This window comes from Camelus bactrianus, chromosome 1, assembly GCF_048773025.1.
Source record: "Camelus bactrianus isolate YW-2024 breed Bactrian camel chromosome 1, ASM4877302v1, whole genome shotgun sequence".
Classification (NCBI taxonomy): domain Eukaryota; kingdom Metazoa; phylum Chordata; class Mammalia; order Artiodactyla; family Camelidae; genus Camelus; species Camelus bactrianus.
The window spans coordinates 82,523,292-82,544,838 of NC_133539.1; the positions used below are offsets into that span (position 1 = coordinate 82,523,292).

The 21,547-nt window shown below is 38.1% G+C and overlaps 1 protein-coding gene across 1 annotated transcript; it reads left to right on the plus strand.

Moving 5' to 3' along the window:
- The first annotated feature begins 5,466 nt into the window (after positions 1-5,466).
- Positions 5,467-21,049, plus strand: LRRC34 (leucine rich repeat containing 34). Its single transcript, XM_045514570.2, has 9 exons — positions 5,467-5,677; positions 9,250-9,370; positions 9,855-9,976; positions 10,075-10,139; positions 11,075-11,158; positions 14,719-14,847; positions 17,203-17,298; positions 20,294-20,448; positions 20,872-21,049. Exons 1-9 carry the CDS (start codon positions 5,581-5,583, stop codon positions 21,047-21,049), a joined length of 1,047 nt encoding a protein of 348 aa, XP_045370526.2. The 5' UTR covers positions 5,467-5,580.
- The last annotated feature ends 498 nt before the right edge of the window (positions 21,050-21,547 follow it).

Below are 21,547 nucleotides of genomic sequence, written 5' to 3' on the forward strand. Positions count from 1 at the left end.
CACTTTAATTGTTTTTACAAATACATGTGTATCCTCCAAGCATCAGGCAGCCTAAACGGTAAGATACAAGACCCCTTCCCCACCCCTATAGATAGTATGTCTGATGTAGGAGTCTTAAGATGTTTGCCCAATTTGTTTTCAGGAACTTGAAGTCAGCTGTTGTCCAATCGGAGCTCCAGCCAGTTAAGACTGGTTGGGACTGCTGACCCTGCAACTGGGCATGAGTGAGGGTTTGACTGGTGACCAGTTGGTGTCAGAGGGTCAAAAACTCCACCCTCAGAGCATGCTAATGCCACCATATTCCGAACATGCATCCTATGAAGAAGCATGTAGCTTAGCTGTACCCGTTAAGAATGACAATTACCTTACCTTTTTCTTATCTCCAACTACCTTTCCTCACACTCCTTATGCCCCAGGCCACCCTGCTTCTTTATCTCATAAATATCCTGGGCTCCTCATCTTTGAGGAGGTGGATTTGATTTGTTCTCTTGTGTTCTTGCTTGGCTACCTTGTGAATAAACCCTTTCTCTGCTGCAAATCTCTGTATCTCAGTGTTTGGCTTGCTGTGTGTCAGGCAAACAAACCTGATTCAATAACGCCTGGAGCCCAAATACAGAGTCAGTTCTTCCCACCAGCTAGTTCTCCCCTATTTGACTGGAGCTGACTCAGTGTCCCTAGAGAAAATTGTAGGCAGGACTAAAAAGTAGAGAGAGATACTGTTGTCTCATGGTCTTAGATTCCTACACCTGGTGGGATTTGAAATTGCAGTGAATAGAAATGAACTAAAGTTGCAAACCAGAAAGAAATTAAAAGGAGAGATAGGTCATGTCCATGGATGAGAACTCTCAATGTTAAGATGTCAGTCATCTCAAATTGATCTATTGTTTCAGTGCAATCCCAATCAAAATCTCAGCAAAGTTTCTTTTTGGTAGAAGCTCACAGTCTGATTCTAAAATTGTTACTGAACATAAGATTGTGTGCCCAATGCACTGTGAGGCCAAGCAAACTGAAACATCGGGGTTTGGAGCAGAAAAAGGTTTGTTGCAGGGCAGAGCAAGGAGAACAGGTGGCTTGTGCCCCACAAACTCCCTGAAGGGTTTCAGCTGAACATTTTTAAAGGCCAGCTGAGGGAGGGTCATCCCAGGGTATGTGATTGCCTGGGCACAATTCTTTGATTGGTTGGTGGTGACTAAATCCTCAGGTACAGCTAATGATAAAGGTGGATTCTCCAGGTGAGATACTGTGATATAATAAGAAATATATGGTATTGCTCTTTGTTCCCAAGTTCCTGACACAAGAGCTTCTAAAATCCTCAGAATTTTCTGAGTAATAGGAGAGGAGAGGAGTGGAACATCTTTTGTTATTCAAAATAAGCCCCTTTCAACTACACCTGAGTTTATACTAATGCGGTGACTCTTGTTGGGCCCCCAGAAAGCTTCAGGATGGAGGCTGGTTGCCAGAGGAAACAACCCATTAGAGGTGTGGACCTTACAGCCCTAGCCCCCAGCCTCAGGGAAGGGGAGAGGGGCTGGAGATTGAGTTAAATCACCTATGGCCAATGATTTAATCAATCGTGCCTATGCAATGGAACCTCCATAAAAACCTTTTTTTTTTTTGCATGGAGAGCTTTTGAGTTGATGAACATACGGAGTGCTGGGAGGGTGTTGTGCCCGGAAAGGGCATGGAAGCTCTGCATGCCTTCCCCACACCTGGCCCTATGCATCTCTTCCATTTGGTTATTCCTGAGTTGTACCCTTTATAATAAACTGGTAATAGTAATGTAGGGAAGCAACACTTGCCACCCCAAAATGTCTCTTTGGTGTGCAGATTATTTCAAGGTGAATATAATCAAGGCACAAATGGCTAAGGAAGAAACTTTAACCTTCTCTTTAACTGCCTAAAAGAATTTAAATAGAGGGCGTGTTCCCAGAATAGAGCTATCACCAGAGATATCTGCATAGAACATGGGCCAGGCGCGTTGGTGGAAACTCCAGGCAGTGCTTAAAGATCAGAGTCCACTCTGTATCCCATTATCTCTGGGTGGCCCATCAAACATTTGCTTACCAAACATTTGCTTTTCCTTCCCCATGTAAGTTACTCTCCCTCCCTTTGAAGTCTCAGACCCGCCCCCCCCAACATCCTCTTTTGTCTTTAGTTGAAGATGGTATGTAAGCTGAGGATTTCGGCCACTTTGGTGAGTTACTCAGTTTCCTCGGTGTTTCCCATGTAAATGTGTTATTAAACTTTGATTTTCTTCTGTTAATCTGTCTCAGGTCAATTTAATTCTTAGACTAGCCAGAAGAACATAGACGGGTAGATTAAAATTTATTCCTCCCTGTCAGTAAGTAAAGTGTTTCCCTGAGTTCTGTGAACCATCAAAGCAAATTACTGAATCTGAGGAGGGAGTCGTTGGAACCCCTGATGTACAACCCATTGGTAGAAGTACAGATGACAACCCGGGACTTTTGACTGGTACCAGAAGTAGGAAGCAGCCTTGCTGGGAATAAGCCCTAAGCCTGTGGAGTCTGTGCTAACTCTGGGTAGTTAGTGTCAGAGGTAAATTATAGAACACCTAGTTGGTATCTGGAGAGAACTGGAAGATTGTTTGTTGTGCAAAACCCACAGAATTGGTATTAGAAGTGTTCCGTGAGTAGGAACTGACGGAAGTATTGGGATATTGATATTCTTGATTGGTTGTCTTCTTAGGAGAAATGGAGAAATGATAAAAGAGGGGAAAATCTATAATTGGATAATTATCTCTGAAAAATTTGTAGAGTGAGGAGTGTCACCAAGCTGGGATCCAGCAATCCCGTCCTTTTGAAAACCTCTGACCAGTCACCTAGAGATGAAAAAGACCTTAGTGGAACATTCTTTTGGCAGAAATGTTAACTCGTGCTGAGCCACGGACCCCTAGCCCCACTGTTGCCAAATTATTGATCTGAGATAGCTTCTCAAGACTTGTTTCCTTTAAATAAACTCAAAGTGGCATTTTATCCATTTTCAAAAACGTTACTATTCTTCACTCCCACCTGTACCACCAAACTGTAGACCTAGTATTTCATAAATGAAACCTCTCTTCTTTTTCTTTTTTAAAATTTGGTTTTTCAAACTGTCTTTCATTATGAGTGAGCAAGAAGGTTTTGGGCACGATATCATTCCTAATCACTGATTTACTTTCTCATCTCTTCAGAAATTAAAAATGTAAACTTCACACAACTCACTCTTCTTTTATCCATGGGCCAGATCATTGTTAATAATAGAACACTAATTCTGTCATCTGCATATTCAGTACCCAAACATGCATGCCACACATGAAGGCAGCTTTTCAGATATTCATTGCAAAATTCAACCAGGAATTTAATTTGCTATGTGCAACAACTTACACAGCATTTACATTGTATTTACAACTACTTACACAGCATTTACATTGTATTAGGCATTAAAGTTATCTAGAGGTGATTTAAAGGATACAGGAGAATGTGCATAGATTATATGCAAATATTGTGCCATTTCATATAAGACTTGAGCATCCTTAGGTTTTGGTATCTGAGTAGGTATTGGAACCAATCCCCAAAGATATCTAGTGACAACGAGGAATGACAGTATCTTCACATATTCTCTTTGGTTCTGATTTCTAGAAAGCTCAGATTCGAGTTTGACCTCCACTCTGAGTTCTTGATACATAAGCACTCAGTGAATCCACTTAGCTTTCCTGAAAGCCAGCTCAGAGGGGTGTCCCTCTCCCCTCCTCCTCTACCTGCCCAATCAGTGATTCTCAAGGGGAGGGTTTTTTCCTGAACAGCATCCCTCCTCCATCTGGAAATCACTGCGGGTAACAAGAAATGTACTAATGGAAATGAGTTGTGCACATGGTCCTGTCTTTGTGACTGTCCTATTTACTATACATTTGGACACTGCAGGCTGTAGTTCTGTGTAAATACTGCTTTTAGTTTTGTTTTGCTACGGCAGATAGGGAGAACAGTGCTGTAGGTTCTGTTTGTCTAGTTAAAGCAGCTCTTACCTGTTTATTCTGTTCTGACCCTGTTTGTTAGTCACTCCCTCAAACAAAAGTCTGACTCTGCCTTTCTTGCTCCCTTGGAAGATTATCCCTTTCTCCCCCTGGAGTAACAATTAATCCTCAACTTCTCTTTACTTTCCTCTATTTTATTGACTCAAAATACTTTAAGGGGGGGGGGGCTAGGGAAAGGCAGAAGCTGAATTGTACCTGCACTCACACTTTCGTATTTCAAGCTATCTCTCAAAACTTTGTTGGTAGCACACATGGGGTGAACAAAAACACAATTGTGTTTTCTACATCATGTTTAACCTGAAGAAACACTTCAAGTGATGCTGAAAATCTGTAGGACACACAGCGTTTCAAGAGACCTCTGCCTTGCCCAGCAGTTTCTTGGTAGTGGAGCGATGGTCTGGATTTGCCTGGTGGGGTAGCAGGAGGGAGGCAGGACTCGGATGTTTCATTTTTCGCCTTTGAACTGTCCTCCTAGATGGCCTGATATCACCTTGAGAATCTTCCTTCCACCTTTCCTCAGGCAAGGAGTCTCTGGAGGCTCCAGAGCCCTGGCACGGCCCTTCCACTTCCCTCTCGTTGATCTACAGCAACCCCAAACAGAAGGCCTTTCCGCCCCTCCTTCCTCTTCTCTCTCCCAGTTCCAAGTACCAAATCCTGACCACGTTACCCTGAAAGTATTGCTGGGTGCTGTCCCTTCTAATTCCCCAAAGTCCAGCCTTAGGTGAAGCCTTATGATGTCTCCTGGGTTTGTGCAGACCTTAACCCTTCTAGGTCGTGTCAAATCCATCCTCCATCAGCTGTTCCCGATCTGAGAGCTCCCAGCATCCCGCCCCTTAACTGCTGTGTTTCTCAGACGATGCACAGGGCTCCAACGTGGATCTGGCCCCCGTTTGGCACCCCCTCCCACCCGGGCCCCCGCAGTCTGTGCTCATCTGGGCAGCCCTAAGTACCTGCACGTCTCCAGAATGCACCAAACAGTCCGGCCCTCTGACAGGTTCACTTGGGCCAATCAGGATATTACCTCCTCCAAGAAGCCCTCCCTGATGCCATCCCCCCTCTACAAGACTGACCCACAAGCTCCTTTATGTTCCCTTAGCTCCGTGTCCTATCCGTGCAAGTGCTACTCTCAGCTTCTGCACTTGGCCTCCGCTGGTACGTGCACACTTTGGGGAGAGGACTGTGTCATAATCGTCTTTGTATCCCCGGCCCCTAGTCCATCAGCCATTTCCCCCTAGACCTCGAGGACTTCTCCCTGCAAAGGAGCCAGGGTGCCCTCTCTCTGTGTGTCTTTAACCAGGCAGATGACCGGGACCTAGACGGGGTTACTAAGAAGCCTCCATAAAATGGGCGGTCACTGCCTGCCCAGTCGGGCTTCAGTGACTAAGCAGGTGATGGCACGGGATCACGCAGCCGGCTGATTCCGGCGCTCAGGCCTTTCCGTGGGCCGGCTCCGCGCAGCCCTAAGGCTGCCCCGGGCGGGGTAGGCGCACGCGCGCGGTCGTCATGACAACGCCGCCGCCGCCGCCTTAGCCCGCGGGATCCCCGGCAGCATGAGGGGCAGGCGGGAGGCCATCCTGGAGTCCCAGAGCCCACTTCTCACCCCGACTACTACCCCTACTTCGGCCGGGGCTGTGGCCGACGGTGGCGGTAAGAAACAGGATGTACTTCGGCGGCGGCCAGGCCCCGAGGAAGCGCGCGAGGGGCGTGGCGTGGCGGGCCGATTTCTCCGACTAGCCTGCGGGCCGTAGGCGAAGGGGTGGGAGGATGCCCCTGGGAACCGCAGCGGTGGCTGGAACTTCGGGTCCCCTAAACGCGGGCTGGAGGGGATCCCCAAGTTCCCGCGGTGGGCGCGCCCTTTTAGTTTGTCCTGAAGAAAAGTATCGCTTTGCTCCTATCTCCGGGAGTGTTGTCTGGATGCTCTTCTAAGACCCCTTTTTGTGAAGTCTTCAGAAGCGGGGCCCAGGTGAGCAAGAGGCTCTGGAAACCATTCTGTGCACCTTTACCCCACCTGTTTTAAGTAGTTCCTCACCTATGAATTATCTTGTAGCAAATGAAGCATAGCGTGCACGCTCCTCTCCCTCCACCATTTCCATTTTGGACGCTTCTTTTACAGTGTGTGCTCCTAGAAATGGAACTGTGCCGGAAGCTTTAGGTATAACTCACTGCATCCGTGAGATGGGCATTATTATGCTGTGCCTTTAGCATAAGAGGAAATTTAAGATCGAAGAATTTAAGTAACTTATTCAACGTCACACAGTCATTCTGAATAGGCACCTAAGTCAAATTCACCCTCACCCTTGGATTTCCCAGTACTTGGCAGGCTACTCCAGTATAGAAGGGCATTGGGAATTACCTCCAAAATGAGCCCTCCTCTAGAAATTTTAAAATGTGCTGCTAGGTAAATACTATTTAGAATTCAGGACTGAGGCGTGGGTTAAAAATGAAATCTAGATTCTTGACTTTTATTTTTTGGTGTAATGGTTATTACTAGTATTTGTTTTAGGATTTGAAGTCTGGTTTATTATTTTCACCTAATATAAATACAGTATAGTAAATAAATTATTGGTGCCATAGAATCCTGACATACAATAATTAGGTGAATTTTAAATAAAAGAGTAGCAGAAAAATATAGTTGAAGCCAGGTAATTAAGTAGTCTGTTCTTCTTGTAAATTTCTTTAGCTGCATTTTACTTGTAGTCTCAAAGTCCTTCATGCCTGCACAGAAATATGAGTTGTAAGTCTGACACTTGTCTGTATGTCCTGCATGTCCAGCTGAGAGCAGGCAATGAACCTCAGAGAGATTCTCAAGGCAGTCCTCTCTTCTCTTTGATTACATATTTAAGATTATTTAAAAATCAAAATGGAGTAACTGTGGTTCAGCATCCAAAATGGAGCTGGGTGGTCATTGTGGATATGGTTTCAGACACATTCCTTCGTCACTGAGAACTTAATTTTCTCTGAACTGTATGGAAACTCAAGGACACTACCAACTGTTTTCAAAACAGTATCTGCTACCCTTGCTAGCCACAACCTTGTAGTTTCAAATTTTCCTTGACCTTTGCAACTGTGTAATCAGTTTGGATCCCCAACCAACCCTTGTTTACCAAGCATCCTTACTTCTTGCCAGCTCCAATCCTAATTCTTGACAAACAATTTATATAACTTGATGGTTTTTTGCATTTACAAGCCTCACCTATTTTGTAGAACGTGGAACACAATTCAAGTGCTTCTTAAATCTGTGTCTCCCTGTCCTAACAAACCCCAAATAAACACCTCTTTATTTCAATCAGGCCTCCATTTCTGAAGTTTGGGTTAACATTTTTAATATCAAAAAAGGTAGTAAGTAGCCAGAAGGGAGAGAAGAAACCCAGTGAGAGCCCAGCTCCCACAAGTAAATCCGTTTGAGATCTCCTTGCTTTGTTTCCTGCCGAGGATGCTGAAGTGTCATGTTTTGGATTGCATTCCATGTGAACAATGGTCATCTAAGTCCTAAGTCTGGAAGAGGGTGCACTTTTATCCTCCCTTCTCCCCTCCAGGCTCAACAATTTGAAGAGTCTTTGTGCACCTGAGAGTTCTAAATGTCCTGAGAAGTGTTGTAGTTAGGAGTCTGTTTAGCTTTGTTTAATTCAGCATTTCTCAGACTTACTTGACAATAAAACCCATTCTATTTAGAACACCTTTGGTCATCACGTAGATTAATATTCCACAGAACACAGTTTGAGAAATAGTATGCTAAAATACATGAAAATTTCCTAAAATAAGTGATTATTATGTACATCATCCACAAGACAAAAAGTATGCTGATGTTAAACAATTTCAGAGAGTATCCAGTGACATAGGAAAAGTATCCACAATGTTAACTGAAAAAAAAGAGATGCCAGACTGTACTGATACGTTCTAATTTTGCTTAAAGATGCTTATATGTAGATATAAAAGAAAAACAACAGAGACTGAATACTCCCAGAAGTCAACTGTGGTGGTTCTTTGCTAGTGGGATTGTTGGTGAATGTTTATTTTCTTTTTGATATTGAAATTTTCAAGTTGTCTGGAATAAATGTGGGTTGTTTATTTTTAAAAAGCTTATTTTTAAAAACTATAAGAAAAGTTTCTTTGCTTTCACTTTTAATATAATGTTCCTCATCTTAAATCTTGTTTTGCACTTTGTTTAGCAAACTCTTTAGTTCATACAGTGCAGAAATCCACTGAGCAGAGAACATCTCTGAGATGCAGAGACTTAGACAAGCTGGATCCTGAAGACCTCAGGCTGGTCGAGTAGTGAGATCTCTGAGCACAGACTCTTAAAGAGACATACATACAAAAAAAGGCAGGACAGAAAACAAAGATAGTGTTAATGTGCTTCTAAGAGAAGTGTCAGCGTACCTCTCACCCCAGAAAGCATGGGCCTCAAAAAAGATGTTTTTAAAGTAATATCGAGAACAGTAAGACCATTAAGGAAAGCTGCTGATATAACAGAGGAAGAAGATCTCAACTCCTGTTTTGTTTCTGTCTTTCTTATTAAGGACTGGACAGGGGAAAAATCACCTTTAGAAAGAGGAAATGGAAGCCCAGGTGAGGTGAAGTGCTTCTACGAGCCAGGCCTCAGCGTGGTGTTAGGAAGAACAGACAGAGCTATATTCAAAGATGCCATCAACTTGCATGGGGTAGAGGGTCTCCAAGAAGGCTGTTGGACTTGGTGATTTTTCAGACGCTTTTTGAGTTTAGAGTCTCTGATAAAGTAGTCTTTATTTGAATTCATTATAAGCAACCTTGAGTCACCCTAACCCACTGTGGCAGTGTGGAAAGAGGCTTTGGAGTCAGTTTGATTTTGTACTCTGTGCCATTATTAGCCACATAATTTTGACAAAATATGTAATTTCTTTGGACATCATTATCCTTAGCTGCCAGGACTGTTACATAACAGAGGTTCGTTCTCTCTTTGTGTCACTTCCAAGTTAGTGTCTGCCCACCCTCAGTGGGTACTTCTATGGCTCTAGTTCTCCAAATAGCACTTTTTTTCCTTTCTCATTCCTTCTATTTTTCTTCTTCTTTTTCTCTATTCTTAAAATTATCTCCTTGTCTTCTCCCTGCCCCCGACTCTATACACAGATACACACACACACATTTGTATCTTTGAAAGAAGTCTTTTTTTTTTTTTTTGAAAACAAAGTTCCCGGGATGATTTATATGTGATGAAGAGTAATGCACTTATTTTTCAAAAGCTGCAGAACCTATTGACGGTCTCCAGGAACATTATTATGACCTATGTATGGAAAAGTCCCAGGAAATTAAACCTTTTATATTGCATATACTCCAAGAAGTGGATGAAGAAATTGGAAAGGGGTAAGGAAGACAAATACTTGGTTACATCAGTAACATTCACTGATAATCCTGGAATACTGAGTGATTGGAAAGCCATTTGCAAATGCTTGATAAAATGGACATATTTTTGATTCAGAGTAGATGATGGACACAGTTAGGTCTTGGAGGTAGTGGAATTTACTGGAAAAAAGCACTAGACCAGCAGTCTCCAAGTGTGGGCTCCAGATTTGTCCTTAACTCCTGTGAGCTGGGTTTATTTATGCAAATCATTGAAGTCTTCAATGTCATTATCTACCAAGTGGGAATACTTTGGTTTTCTTGTGTTTCAGAAATTAAATTACATACATTAAAGTGCTTTGCAAAAGCCGTAGAATATTCAGTAGTTTTAAGTTACTTGGTATAAATCTACATTGTGGTCCCAGTAAATGCTATCCATGATGTTACTACTTAACATGAAGGAAAAATACTTCTATTTCTTTTCTGGGTTTCTTTTTTTATATTTTAGCAGATTGGAAGGAATCACCTTAAACGTTGCTGGTAACAGTCGCTTAATGGCAATAGAAAGAGTAACAGGTGAAGATTTTGGGATTCTTTGTAGACTTTTAAAGAATAATCCATATATTAATGGTATGTCTCCTTAAGAATCATTCCTTTCTGCTTTCATTTTCCTGAGTTTAAGTGTTCATTAGAAGGAATATCAGTTCCTATTCATCTGTGTTTTTCAGGTTTGGATGTTAGGTATAACCTCCTAAGTGATATTGGTGCATGCTATGCTGCAAAACTGCTTCAGGTATTATTTTACTACAAAATGTTCTTAGTTCTTTTTTGTTCTCCCAGGACTTGGTTAAGATCCAGCCCTTTCTTTGGAATGTGCCTGTGAAGTTAACCCTCTATTGCAGACTTTACCCTAGAGACACCCAAGCTAAAATGCTGCTTTATGGTTGCATTTTATTTAAGACAGTGTGGTCCACTAATCAGAGTAGGTGTCCTTAAAGAAAAGGCTTTGTTACAGCCTCAGAAGATTGGCACATACATGTGTATGTCTATATTTTCAGTTAAAATGTTTAAAGCATCGTATGTCATTTTTTTATGCCTCCTTTAAATTGGCTTTTTAATTTCCTAGCCATTGTCCCATTCTCATCTGCTGCAAGTGCTTTTAATGAGCTTAAAATTCTCATATCCATAAAATGGTGCACAACATAAGGATGGAGTGAAGATTTTAGAAAATGAAAGAACCAAGTTATTTTCAGCAACCACAAATAAAAATGCTGCAAAAATCATCATCATTAAAATGTTCTTAGTTCTATTTATGGTGAAACCACCTAGTCTAATGACACAACACAAACACCTAATTTTGTAAAATGTCAAGGGTCCTGACTCTGTGTTACAACACTTGAAATACACTAAAAAGCCATTTTTGTATTTTGTTTCAGTAGAGTTGGTACCTAGAGCCTCCTGAGTCAGCTTTTGTAAACTTGTACACTATGGTCAAATACATAAAGCACATTCATACTTTGAATCATTGATCAAAAACTAATAGTCTTTTTCTTCATACTACAATTATATTTATGTTGATTTTTTTCCTTAATGGTAGTTTCTTTTGCTAGATCTTGAAATTTCCTGGTTATAAAGGTTTTCTTTGGAGGTAAACACTTTTACTTGAAATGAAGCTCTTATATATTATTGAATAATAAATGTGTGATTGCTTTTCTCTCCTTATCGTAGAAACAACATAATCTCACTTACTTAAACCTTATGTTTAATGACATTGGTCCTGAAGGAGGAGAAGTGATTGCTAAAGCACTACATGTAAGCATTTACATACCTCAAACTAACATTTTATTTGGGAATTTTAACTTCTGGTAGCTTGGAACCAACAGAAACAAATGTTGATGTGAACTTATTTAAATATTGTGCAAATGTGTATTTTTATGGCACTTCATTAAAATGTGGACATTACATGAGCCCTTTTAAACTCATTTTTAAAAATAAACAGCTTTATTAAGATATAATTCACATACATAAAATTTACCCTTTGTAAGTGTTCGATTCAGTGGGTTTTTAGCCTACAATAGATTCTTGAATATCACAGGCTTAAACCGCATGGGTCCACTCATATGTGGATTCTTTTTACTAAATAAATGCTGCGGTACCACACGATCCATGGTTGGTTGAATCTGAGGATGTGGAACCTTGGATACAGAGGGCTGACTATAAAGTTAAACTCATTTTCAACTGCGTGGAGGGTCAGTGCCCCTAACCCCCACGTTGTCCAGGGGTCAACTATATTCAGTTATATAGCCATCACAACTATCACTGTTTTTAGAACATACCCTCCCTGCCCGAAGAAGCCCTGTACCCATTAGCAGTCCCTTTCTCTGCTTCTCTCCCCCACTTTACAGCACCAGGTAGTCACATCGGCTTTCCACCTATATGTCGTCTATTCTGGTCATTTCATATAAATAGAATCATACAATGTGTGGCCTTTAGTGACCGGCTTAATGCTTTCAGGTTTCATCCATATTGTAACATACTTCATTCTATTTTAAGGCCAAATAATATTGCATCGTTTGGAAACATTTTGTTCATCCATTAGTTAATGGACATTTGGTTTTCCATTTATTGTCTATAATGAATAATGCTACTATGAATATTTGCACAGATTTTTGTGCACACGTTTTCAGTTTTCTTGGGTATATACCTAGGAGTGGAATTGCTGGATCATTTAGAAACTTCATTTAACATTTTGAGTGACTGCCAAACTGTTTGCCAAAGTGTCCCTTTTTACAATTCCACCAACAATATATAGGTGTTCTCATTTCTCCATATCCTCATCAGCACTTGTTACTGTCTTTTTGATTTGAGCCATCCTAGAGATTATGTAGTTTTGTGGTTTTGATTTGCATTTCCCTAGTGAATAATGATGTTGAACATATTTTCATATGCATATTAGTCATTTGTATATCTTCTCTGGAGAAATATCTATTCAGATCTTCTGCCCATTTTAAAATTAGATTATTTGTCTTTTTGAGTTGTAAGAGTTCTTTACATACTCTGGATACAAGTCCCTTAACAGATGTATGATTTGCAAATATTTTCTCATATTCTGTACATTGCCTTTTCATTTCCTTAGTGGTGTCTTTTGAAACACAAAAATGTTTAATTTTGATAAAGTACAATTTATCTATTTTTTCTTTTGTTGTTTGTGTTTTTGGTGTTATATCCAAGAAGGCTTTGCCTAATCCAAATTCATGAAGATTTACACTAATGTTTTTCTTCTAACAGTTTTTTTGTTTAAGCTCTTTCATTTAGTTCTTTGATCCATTTCAAGTTAATTTATATATATATGAGGTAGGAGTCTAATTTCATTCTTTTCCATGTGGATATCCAGCTGTCCCAAAACCTTTTGTTAAGACTGTTCTTTCCCCATTGAATCGTCTTGACATCCTTGTTGAAAGTCAGTGGATTATAAATGTGAGGGTTTATTTCTGTACTCTCTGTTCTACTCTTTTAATCTATATATCTACCTTGGGCCATTCCCAAACTATCTTGACTACTGTAGTTTTGTACTAAGTTTTGAAGTCAAGAAATGTGAGTCCTCTTTGTTCTTTATTTAAGATTATGTTGGCTCTTCTGGGTCCTTTGCATTTCCATATAAATTTTAAGATCAGTTTATCAATTTCTGCAAGAAAAGTAGCTGGGACTTTGAGGGGAATGGCTTTAAATCTTTAGACCAATTTGGGGAATACTGACTATTGTCTTCCAATCCAGAACATGGGATATGTTTCCATTTGTTTAGGTCTTCTTTAATTTCTTTCAACCACGTTTTGATGCTTTGTAGTTTCCAGTGTGCAAGTCCTGCCCTTTTGTTAAATTTATTCCTAATGTTTTATTCTTTTTGATTCTACTATGAATGTAATTCTTAATTTCATTTTTGAATTGTTCACTGCTAGTGTGTAGAAACATAAATGATTTTTATATATTGATATTGCCTTGCTGAACTCAAATTTGTTAGTTCTAACAGTTTTTTTTTTTTTTGGTGGATTCCTTAGGATATTTTACATATAAGATCATGTCATGCAAACAGAGAGCTTTACTTCTTTTCCAACCTGAATGCCTTTTTTGTTTCTTTTTCTTGCCTAACTGCCCTGTCTAGAATCTCTAGTGTACAAGGTTAAATGAAGTGGTGAGATCGAACATCCTTGCCTTCTTCCCACTCTTAAGGAAGTTTGAATTAATTTTAAAAATAATTATTTGCACTTATCCCTATGTCCTAATATTTATTAATTAGGACAATTAAATATCTATAATTTTTTTGTGATTTATCAAAAGAATGAAGTAAGAGAAGGAATTAAACTTTGCAGATGTTTGAGAAATTATATCACTTTACAAACTACACAGAGGGAATGTGGAGTGACTACTTACTGGGTGGGTACAGGGTCTCCTTTGAGGATAATGAAAATGTTCTGGAATTAGCTAGAGGTGATGGCTGCTAACACTGGAATGTAGTAAAAAGCCAGTGAATTGTACATTTTAAAATGGTTATATTTTGGTTATGTGAATTTCACCTCAATTTTAAAAAGTGGTATAATTTTCTTAGGCAATAAATTTATAGATTTTCCAATGAAAGGAAAGTTATTAAAAATCTGTTTCATTTACTGCTCATTGTTTTGGTATCTATTTCCTGGGCAGTCTTTCTACTAAACTATTTTATTTTATTAAAAAATAAGCAACATTGATATATTGTATAGCACAGAGAATTACAGCAATTATTTTATAATGACTTTAATGGAATATAATCTGTAAAAATACTGAATTATTATGCTGTACACCTGAAACTAAAATATGATTGTAAATCATCTGTACTTCAGTTAAAAAAAAATAAGTAACTCTAACAATTCAGTAATAAAAAGACAGTCTAATTTAAAAATGGGCAATAGTCAAATAGAAATTTCTCCAAAAATTTTTTTTTTCCTAAACCTTAGTTTTGTTTTTTTTTTTAACTGAAGTACAGTAGATTACAGTGTGTCAGTTTCTGGTGTACAGCAGAGTGTCCCACCCATGCATATACATACGTATATTCGTTTTCATATTTTTTCATTAAAGGTTACTACAAGATATTGAATATAGTTCCCTGTGCTATACTGAAGAAACTTTTAAAAAAGCTTTTTTATATATATCTACTAAACTGTTGAATTAGATTTTTATGTTATGAGAAATTGAATGTTACCTTTAGGGAATATGTGCTGTTCCATCTCCATGAAAAACTAATAAGTCTGCAAATAGTAATAGAGCCTCCTAACTCATGTATTCTAAAGAGAAGTCTTTGGATTAAAATTTTAATCAGGTTTCCCTTTTTTCTTTTTCAGAAGGATACAACTCTGAAACACCTAAGAATGACTGGAAACAAGATTGAAAATAAAGGTGGAATGTATTTTGCTGCAATGCTACAAATTAATTCATCCTTGGAGAAATTAGATCTGGGTGACTGTGATCTAGTAAGTAAATTGGTTATGAGATAGTCACGCAGATATTGGATCACTTTCCCTGGAAACTAGCACAGAGAATTGTTAGTGACCAGCTAAATGACAGTCTTATGAATGATTAAACTTGTCTGAGGTCTCATATCAGAGAAAAATCTTTAAAAAAAAAATTACGATAAATAATATGGAAGAATATCCAGTGTAATAAATAAAAACTTTCCTAAACTTCCATCTATTAGCCTTAACTTGTATGTTTTTCTAAAGAAGATTGTGTTTGTTTTAATTAAACAAATACGACTTCATTCATATATTATAAACTTTTATTTACAGAAACACTTTGCAGTGAGTAGTTATGTTATAGCATAAAAACCTAAGATGATGTTAAAAGCTGTTCTGAGACTTCATCTGGCCTGATAATGAGAAGTATGTTTTGCATGTCTTCAAATTCCAGACTTTCTTTTCTCAAACACGCCTTCAAACCTACAGGCCTGCTTTTGGGAACCTGTTAATAGGTTAATGCAAACCTACTAGGACAGGAAAACAATAAGATGGGCCAGGAGGCTCTTTGGGGTAATAGGTTCTAAAGCTTAAGAAGAGGGTAAATGCAGCCAGTATGGTTTTGGGAAAGCATTAATTCAGTACACAGTTGACTCTTGAGAACACGGGCTTAAACTGTTCAGGTCCACTTATATTTGGATTTTTTTCAATAGTAAATACTATAATTGCTACATGATTCCAGGTTGTTTGACTCCATGAATACAAAGGTATGCATGACCCTTTAAGGGTCAACTGTGTATTATTTATACATACCAGTCACAGTCCTAGATTCTAAGGAAGTAAGAATGCATTGGGGGGGGGGAAGAAGGCATTGGATATGGTCTCTGCCCTTATAAAGGTTATATTTTAGTTGGGAAATTAACAGTAAATAGAAAAAAGTGCTACAAAGATGGCAAAGTACTCTGATAATGGGGAGGCGGTAATCTGGGTAATAGGATGGTTACCCTAAGACCCAAGAGGTAATATTTAGGAGTCATGAATGATGAGAAAAAGCTGCCTTGGAGAGAGTCCATGGCAGGACATTCCAGGCAGGGGGTCCAGCACACACAGACTCTTTTTAAGATAGTGCTTCCCCAAGTCTGGTTTGAGTAGCATTAATGACATAGATTGAGGTAATTTTAATACTCATGTATTTATTTTTCCAAATCCTTTCTATTTATCTCAAGGGATTATGGTTTTCCACTTACAGTAGAGATACAGTTTATAAGTGAAAAGGTGAGTTGATTTAATGGAAAAGTATTAGGTAAATAGTAAAACTGATGCTTAGATACAGTAAAAATCGTTAGGGGAGGTTGCATGAATGATGAAATATTGAGTCTGTTAGGTTTCAAGAACTGAAAAGCTAGAGTGCCTGGACAAAGGGAATTAAAAGAGTGCCTCAGAGTGAAGGTGCAAGAGGTTTACAGGGACCAGGTGCAGCAGGGTCTGGGTCATAGGCCAGGGGAAGAAGTGATTGTGTTATAAATGCAAATCATGGAAAGGCTTTAAGTTGAAGGGTGACATGACTGGTGCCTGTGAAAGATCATTCTGGTTTCTCTGTGGGGATTTAGAAGGTGGCAGGAGGAAGCCCACTGACCACTTAATAAGTTTCTCCAGTAGTTCAGGTGGGTGATAAGGACTGGGGGTGGGGTGGTAGCTACAGAGATGGACTAATTTGAGACATCTTTTGGAGGCAGATACTGTAAAATTTGGTTATCAACTGATGGGAGGATAACAGGACTGGTGGAGCGGGAGGAAGCCCAGGTTTTCAAGCATAACAACTAGGTATGTGTCCATCACAGAGACGGGGGAAGATTAAGCCGTTTCAGTAAGGTAGAGAGGGAGGCCTATGGGAGCTGTGAAAAATGTGATTAATAACCTCTTCCTGACACACACACACACAGAGACACACACACAGACACACACACACACGAAGTACTAGTATGAAGTAAAAGAATGCCTGCACAAGGATATGCATTCTAAGTTATAAAGAGCCCTAGCGGGGATTCACTTGTGTCTATATATCTGAAGTCTGTATCATACAGAACCTTAAAGACTTAGAAGCAAACCTAGAGGTAAACACCCTAGGAAATGGATACTGAAACTTTAAAAAAACTCCCCGTGCATGTTAGAGATTTTAGGGCAAGGAGAAAATAACAGTTAACAACTAATTTCTGAATTTGATCAACCTACAATTCAAGGAGTAGGAAATAAAACTTTTTAAAAACACAATTTTGAGTTATCAGAATCCAGATTACTGATCTTGAAATACTTATTTAGGGAGGTTAATTTATATACTTTGTCAGTTTCCTTAATGAATTTACCTGTTTTTAGGGAATGCAAAGTGTGATAGCATTTGCTACAGTCCTAACTCAAAACCACACAATTAAGGGATTAAACCTAAACCGACCTATATTGTATGGTGAACAGGTATGTATTCAAAGCGAGCAGTTAATAGTGCTATATGTGAATGAAACTAAGGTACTACTTACTGAAGGTTATGTCAAGATTCATGAATGCATTGTAGTTTTGGAATTGTAAACTACTGTTGACAAAAGAAAAACTTGAAAAATGTTAATTCTTGATAAGAGTTTTATAAATTTGGTTTTAAATTATTTATTTAAACAGTAATCATGTCTTTTTTTCTCATAAACTCATTCTCAGTGTGGTAAGCCTGTGAGGGGCAGAGTGCTTAAGATGAAAGCAAAAATGATTAAAGTTTTAAAGGCTGGTGGATTATAAGAGCCCAGTGTGAACTGTTCTGTTATTTGTTTTTGTTATATTGATGTGATGAACCATCACCTTTGGAATCATGAGTAATAATGGCAAATTGCATATGAATAGCAATCTGGGAAGTCTGGACTTGATCCTGTAGGTAAGCTGCAAGCTGGAGACAGAAAGATGATAAAAACATGATTCCTACTTTCAAGGCTTTTCCTTGCTCTTTAACATTTCTTTTAGATAGCTTTCCTGTCTTACGAGCAAAACGGGAATAATAACTCATTCTACCATTGATCTAAACAAAAACAGAATAGATCTAAAAAAGAATGTTCAAGGATTTTATATAGTCTTGAAATTGTCTACCTCACTGTTCCCCATAAGTATGAGTAATTGAGAATTAATCATATTTTTAAAGTATTTTTCATATTCATAAATGTATTTTGCATTCTTTGCCTACATGTCTCTCTCCCTTTGGGTTATCTTTGTACTCTTCTATGCCAAAATTTTTGGAATTTTATCATGTTAATTGCTTCATGTATTTAAATCTAATATGCTCAACAAGACACCCAATCCTCAAATAGAAGAACCTACTTTAAAAACCCTAAAAACACCTGGCTCAAAGTAAGCATTCAGTAAATTGCTCATTCCTGATTCTTCACTCAATAAATATTTGAATGCAACCTGAAATGAGACACAATGCTGGGTGCCAGAGATAATAAATCAAGGCACATAGCCCTCGTTTTCAAGGAGCTTTTTTTCAGTCCACGTGGAGGGAGACCGAGAGGTCTGGAGAGTGACATGCTCAGGGTGCCTTGGGAGCAGAAGGAAAGACACTGAAATCAGTGCAGGGGGATGAGAGGTGGCAGGGAAGCTTCTCAGGTTGAGGACATGTTAAGAGATTAGACAACTAACTCAAAAATTTCTGGATTAGTATGTTAAATTATATGAAAAGATGAGTATGTTAAACTATATTAAACTATATTAGACACACAGTTCCTCTTTTAAACATGTGGTGTCATTATTCCCAAATCCATCTGCGAGTAGTTAAAAGCCCAGGGCTCTTTCTCAGGCCAGGGCCTTGCTCTCAGCCTGGTGCTTCTGGGCAGTCAGCTGAACTCTAGTCTGCCTTCTATTTCTCTCCAAGGCAGCCACGACCCTCTATATCTGAGAGTACTATTCTCTTAAATGGTTGTGGAGTAGAATTCTTTTGTGCTTCTTCATACTCTGCTCCCAAACACAAGTGTGCAAACCTATTTCATTTAAGGATTTCACTGTTCATTAATCTGGGAGCTTGGAAAAATACCAATGCCAGATGCTGCCATAAGCAAACTAAGCCATAAACTCAGTGAATGAAGCTTAAAAAAAAGAGTAACAACAAAAAAACAACCTTTCACTATTTCTGATACTAGTTCCCTCCCTTAATAAGGGTGGTCCATCTTTCAAACTTCTTGACCTATAAATGCAATCAAGGCATACAACACCAATCCAGACACCATGCAAAGCAATACTGGACCTCCTAAGTGGTCAGTTTGCATCTGAGATCCCAGGCTACAGCTTCTCTCTGGACATACACTTTCAGTGTCAAGGCTGTAACTTACTAAGATAACAGTATTACAAAATATTGAACAGTAACAAATGCTTTGTAGTTTTCTACAGAACACTTATTTTGTGCCAGGTACTTTTGTTAATTTATTTAATTCTGTGAGGGAAGTGAAATGTCTACTTTATATAGAAAAAGAAACTGAGACTCAGCTAGCTGAAATAATTCGCCCAAAGTGATTTAGCTCATACAAGGTAAAGCTCGCATTTGGAGTTATTATAAAGCTCATACACTATTTTCTGTTGTTATGTGGTTTAACTTTTATTTTTTCTTAAGGTACTTTTACATAATTAGAGCATATATAGCTATTCATGATCAGCATTTCCAGTGACTATAAAACTTACTACAAAAACGGCAATCATGCAACAAGTCTTCTTACCATAAAATACTTTGGCTCATTCATTTTAAGACATGCTTTGATTCTTTTAAAAATTTAAAGTGCTTGGTATTCAGACCCTCACTGAGGTTACATACCTTTTGTCTGGAAGCAGCTAGGTTCTGGAATTTAAAAAAAAAAAAAAATCCTCCAGTGACCAGAAAACAAGAGTAAAACATATTTAGAAATTTGGGATGACTATAAAAGGGAGGAATTGGATACATCACAGGGTTAAGGAGTGTATTTTAAAAACGGAAAAACAGAATCATGATTGGGCAGTGCCTTTGTATTTTATCTAAAAACTACAGAGAAAGGAGATCAAGAGCAAAGTTTAGGAACATAGGGAAGGTGTAAGCACCCTGTCTTGAGAGGACAGCAGTAAGGGAGCCTGCATGCTCAATACTTCATGGGGCCAAATGTTCTGATTTTTTTTTCCCCTTCTAGAATGAGTGTTGCTTTTTAAATAATTATTACGATTTTTTTTAACCAGCCTCTTTTATGTCACTTAGTCACTGCATTTTACGAGTGCCTGCTGCCTGTTTCTAAGCCAGTAAAAGATATCACTTGTGGCAAAATGATTTTTTAAAAAAGCCATGCCAAACAAATACAAATCGTTGACTAGGAGTCTTAACTGATAAAATCATTTTAAAAAGGTAATTTAGCATGTTTAGAATAAACATGTACTGCTCCAAAATAATATTTTTAAAAAAGATCTTATCTATTTTTAGGAAGAGTCCACAGTTCATCTAGGCCACATGTTGAAAGAAAATCAGTGGCTTGTTGAACTACACATGTGTAAGCATGATATAAAAAACGGTGGTATGAAACAGTTATGTGATGCACTGTATCTGAACAGAAGCTTACGCTACCTTGATGTCAGCTGGTAAGTGACAATTTATATATTAAGTTAATTCAGGAGTTAAATCATGGGAATAATCTATGTAAATATTAATAGTACATAGGATTCTTTGTTAGATGCTAATTCCAACTAATACTAATTCCAAAGATTAGAAAATGCAACCATTTGTCAACTGTTTATCATGTGCCTTAATATTTATTTAGTTTATACTGATTTAATAGCTCCTAATAACTTGAGTGAGTTAAGTGAATTTAAATATGTAAGCCTGAATAGAAGTAACATTTTATGGCAAATTTTCATTAACTTTTTTGGAAACTGATTAAAATAAATTTTTACTAAAACAGAAAGTACTGCTTTTTAGTATATGTTCTCAAACATGTTATCTCTATGAATAAAAGAACAATACCTCATATTTTCAAATATAATTACATAATTTTCCTTTCCCAGCAATAAAATAACTCAGGATGGAATGGTGTGTTTGGCCGATGTACTGAGAAGCAATACTACCCTAGAAGTAATAGATCTTTCTTTTAACAGAATGGAAAATGCAGGTGCAAAGTATCTCAGTGACACTCTTGCTTCACACAACAGGACTCTTAAAGCGTTAGTATGGTTTTATATTTAATCAAAATAACAGAAAAGACTTAACTTTTTTAGAATCTGACCTCAGACCTCTTAACTCTTAAGATTCATGATGAAATATGAAAGCTTAGTTTCTAAATTGACATACTAAGTTACAGGAAACATTTTAATTTCTTCTATTTTTTAAAAGTAATGTCCTATAAAAATTAGATGACTGCTTAAGATTAATGAGAAAATTTTTAGTTGCTTTTATTATTTATTCTTAATTCTAACAGAAAAATCTTAATCATTCAGTATGAGTAAGACTTTAAAATAAGAATGAATCAAAGAAGAAAATATTATTTGGATGACTTTATCCTGAAAAATGTATCTGTAATCCATCCTCAAACCTTTACTGAATAATAAATAGAAAACAACAGACTGTTTATTTCCAAAATGTAGGTACATGAAGCATCCAATTAGAAAACTAAGTTTCTTGGATTTTGTGAATTATTAAGGTCAATATTTTGACTACCACATTGAACATATTTAATGGTAAGAC